This window comes from Trematomus bernacchii, unplaced genomic scaffold (genome assembly GCF_902827165.1).
Source record: "Trematomus bernacchii unplaced genomic scaffold, fTreBer1.1, whole genome shotgun sequence".
NCBI classification, from domain to species: Eukaryota; Metazoa; Chordata; class Actinopteri; order Perciformes; family Nototheniidae; genus Trematomus; species Trematomus bernacchii.
In genome coordinates, this window is record NW_022987686.1 from 847,501 (window position 1) to 851,921 (window position 4,421).

The 4,421-nt window shown below is 38.6% G+C and overlaps 1 protein-coding gene across 1 annotated transcript in view; it reads left to right on the plus strand.

Moving 5' to 3' along the window:
- Positions 1-4,025, plus strand: part of ponzr1 (plac8 onzin related protein 1) — a 4,812-nt gene extending 787 nt beyond the window's left edge. Inside the window, exons 2-4 of the mRNA XM_034136950.1 lie at positions 1,076-1,186; positions 1,326-1,471; positions 3,549-4,025. Coding sequence (XP_033992841.1) covers positions 1,078-1,186; positions 1,326-1,471; positions 3,549-3,686 — 393 coding nt within the window. The 5' untranslated portion in view covers positions 1,076-1,077 and the 3' untranslated portion in view covers positions 3,687-4,025. The remainder of the gene's footprint in view (positions 1-1,075; positions 1,187-1,325; positions 1,472-3,548) is intronic.
- Positions 4,026-4,421: the final 396 nt, after the last annotated feature.

Here is a 4,421-nt window from a genome sequence, read left to right on the forward strand (position 1 = left end):
TTATGCAAAAGTCGTTTTTTTTTAAGAAATGTAAAATTGAAGACTAAATGCATTTGGTTAAGTAAAGTGGTGAATAATAAACATGTCTTCATAATGAAAATGGCTTTTTAAAAGCATTTATTTCCAAACTGTAGACTAATAATCTCAGCATATGTCAACGGCTAACTAGATAGTGAAGCTACGACGTCTGAAATTAGCTCGAAAGTTAGCTAGCTAACTATCTGAAGCTCTGTTGGTTTGTTATTTCTTTATGATGATATAAAGTACGAGAAACATCGTACTAACATCGTACTAAGCTGCCTTTATGACTTAGAATATAAATTGTAGTGCTCAAAGGTGGTATCTTATAACATCAAGCTAGTGCTGCACTTGACATGCTAGCCTAAAATGACAGTTAAGCTAGGTTTATGCTACACAGACATGAGAGAAACAAATAGCATAGCTATTTGTGGGAAAACTATCATCATTTGATGTAGTATTACAGAAGTCAAATTTAAATTGTGTTCACAGGTAAGTTTTATTTGACTATGTATTTCAGGATATAGGATTATAAAATGTGATATAATATGCATTGGTTGCACATTTGCGGCATAGATAAAGCTTTTTAGCGAGGTTACATATTTATTGAAAACTAACCCATTTCATTTAAAATGCTTATGAATAAAGTTAAGTACTAGACCAACAAATCAATTCATTACAGCACCTTGAGGCAGAAATAGTGTACATTTTCTGCTTTCCTGTTAATGCTTAAGGTTGGAGTTAAGTTCATGTGTTTCCAAAGCATTGTGTCTTTACTTTGACCAAATAAATGTCATGCAAAACAAATTAAGATGACTCATCATAATTAAGTGTGAAGGTGCTGTGACTTGTCCCAAGATGCACTGAAAATAGAGGCAGACGTTGCCAGTCTGTAATAAGGATACCTTTAATACCAGCACCTGAATTACAGGTTTAATCAGCAACACTGCGGATGGTATTCTTTTAAGTAGTCTGCTAAATTCTTCCTGGCTTTACCAATGGATAGAAAGCCAGCAATTTCTGTTTAACTGTTTCTTTATTTTGTTCTATTTTTCAGACATGGCCGTCCACCAGCAGCCGACCCAGGTGGTGACGGTGATGCGCACAACCCAGGGCCCCGGGGCATGGAGCACCGGCCTCTGTGACTGCTGCATGGATATGAGCAGCTGTAAGTCAACCCAACAAACCAAATATATTGCGCTCCAAATTCAAGATTTCAACACAAAACTGTGCTCGAAGAAACCCAAAACAATGTGTCTTGAGTCAGGGTTCACATCATTTTATTTTCCTTCTCTTCTGCCGTAAAGGTTGCTGTGGTTGGTGGTGCTTCCCCTGCATGCAGTGTCAGACTGCTGGAGATCATGGATGGTGCTGCTGCATGCCGCTGCTGGACATCTGTTGTGTGGTGTCCTGCTTACTCCGCTCCTCCATCCGAGAGCGCCATGATATTCCGGTAAGAGCAAAACGGCACAATTGTCTAAGATGCAGTCACTACATTTTACAGCTCGGTTAAAAAGATTGTCTGAGCTGCACTTGGCATGATTTGGCATTGATATTGGGATCTAGTTTAATGCAAAATGCAAATTTAAGTAGGGAAGTTCCAGTCTAGGAAGTTTCCTGGTAATAATTATCCTGGTGATAACCTTTGTGACAAGGTGCAGCTGTGAGGTGCAACACTTCCTGAATTTATTCTACCTGAAAACTGTTAACTGTGTATATTTTCACAACCACACCCTAGTTCTTGCATACTTTCAAGCTGTTTGTGTCATATTGAGGCCATTGTAAAGGAACAAACAAGAAAAGCATCAAACAAAAGAAACATTATCAAAAAGAGAGGATAGAAGCAAACAAGAGTAACAAATAAAAATAAAAACGCAACAAAAATATAAATCATAAGTAGATAATGTGAGATGAGTTTAAAAAAAGAGCTGAATTTGATAACATAATAAGGAATTCCAAAGTGTAATGACAAATGAATACCTACATATTTTAAACAATTGGAATATCCAGTACACACTGTTTAGCAAACCAGAGGAACTTAAAGTTGCAATATCTGTTCAATAATTTAAAAATGCACTCATAAAGAGAAGTGTGTCAGAGGTAATAGATTTTGTACTAAATACTGAATATTGAGGAGAGATTAACAATTATTATTTATTTATATTTAAATCTAATCATTATCATCATAGATATATTACATGGTGGACTGATACACTCATAAATTCATGCAGTTTCTTTGTTTGCATGACTTATTTTGTGAGGCACATAATATTATATAACCATAGCTGCGGTGTGTTCTGTGTGCTTTTCATTCAGAGCATTCAAGCCACCAAAACAATGAAGTACGACTGGTATTACATAGTCAAATAACATTATCCTGTTCAGCAGGATATATCAATGCTATGACAACACACACAAATTGTTTTCAATACAAACAGAAGACATATGCTCAAATGGGAGGTAAGACAGCGGAGATACCAAGATGGAGTTGATTGTAAAAAGCAACAGAGATTGTGGAATATAAGTGAAGAAGATCAAAGTGTAGGCAGAATGGTGCGTGTCTCGCAAACAGGAAGGCCAAAGAAGAGGTGTAAAGTTGTGGTTAGGGAGGAAATGCAGCTGCTTGCAAAACTGCAAGTTTCAGAGCACGGACAAAGATCAAGAAAAATGATCTGGAGCACCTAAAGAAGTTTTTACCTAAAATGTCTGGTGTTGGACGTAAATGATGTTATTTTAGGAACATATACAAAAAGGAGTCATTGTTCTTACGTAGAGACGAAAAAGTCTGTACACTCCCTGCAGACGGACTCAGTCAGGGAGTTGCTGAAGAATATAGTGAAGCATTAAGCAGTTCAAGAAAAAGAAAGGGAGGAGACTGTTATCGTTGACCGTTATCGTCGACCATTATCGTCCTCGTGTGGCCGGGGTATTATACCCCGGCCACACGAGGATGATAACGATAAGATAAGAGCCAGAGCGTCCAAAGCGGAGAATAAACAGAAGGGCAACCATGCGCGGGAAGTCTTCTTCGCTGCTTTGTGGCAGACTACAGCGCCACTTACAGGCCTGGCATATGTACTACAGCGTCTCCAGCGCTTTCGAGCGGTCTCGTGTGAACGGACACGTTTCTGGTCTGGTGCCTGTTGCGTGTGGACGGAAGACTTTTTTGATAACGATTGCGGTCCGTTACCGTTATTGTCCTCGTGTGGCAAGCACCCAAAGCAGAGCTAAATGAAAACAAATATTGAATTTACATTCACCAGTTGGACACAAAGATGACTCCAAATTGTTGGCTGTTTGAGTTTGTTCTCCTTGCCTCCAAGTTGTAAAAAAATTCTAATTATACTGCTCAACTTGCCCTCATTTATACTCGTAGTGTCATTAAATATCCAGGTAATAAAACATTTTGACAGCAACTCTTCATTTTATTCCAGTATTCGAGTAAGTTCAACAAATTGTCTGTTTCAATACGTCTCTGAACACCATAGTTTTGACTGTTGGATTCATCCCGTCTCTTCCTCCTCCTGCAGGGCTCGTGCTGTGACGACTGCTGCAAGTTGATTTGGTGCTACCCGTGCGTCTGGTGCCAGATGCATCGTGAGGTGAAGATCAGGAACAACCGACCGACCAACAGCTCAGTCGTCACCACGCAGGTTTATCCAGGATAAAACACAACCTGTTTTGTTTGTGGGCTAAGGGTTTGCCACATGTTCGACATATAGCCTGCTAGTTCTGCTTACAACTCCTTTTATATACTGTTTTAACAATCACATGTAATGAAGCTTTTAGCATTTAGCACTGAAGCTACTGTAGTAACCATAGTTTTAGTAGTGATGTGCTGTTTGTAATGCCTAGATTGTATACTTAACTTGAGATTCACTTTTGAAGCAGGAGTTAACATGTTAGCACGTTGGATGTTCTGATACTGTATACTGTCAGGTGTGGTTCCTGTATGAGCTTCTATTCCATCTGGCCAATAAAATATTGCTATTTCAGTTAACAAACTACATCTAGCAACTTTTTTACCCCAACACAATCACATATTTTCTCAGCTAGGTAAAACTCTCCAGTTCCGTTTTTAAGATCATGTCTGGATCTGAAACGTTTTGACGGTTTCCCACTTCTCTTTTTCTCATAAAGTGAGAGTATTTTGATTTCCATATTGAGTCATGCCCGTCAAGACAGCACAGGAAACGTTTCAGATCAAAACTGCCTACATTACTTTTGTTTTTACATGTAAGTGAGATTACCAGTTTCAGTTGGCACTCAGTGTTTGAGAGGAGATCACTTGATTAAATTGGCTGTTAAGTATAACATCTTTTTACCAGAGATGGTGCACAGTCTTTATACATCGCTGATAATGATGTGTGATGATCATTTGTTGTTTCATGAGGTAGTTAGGT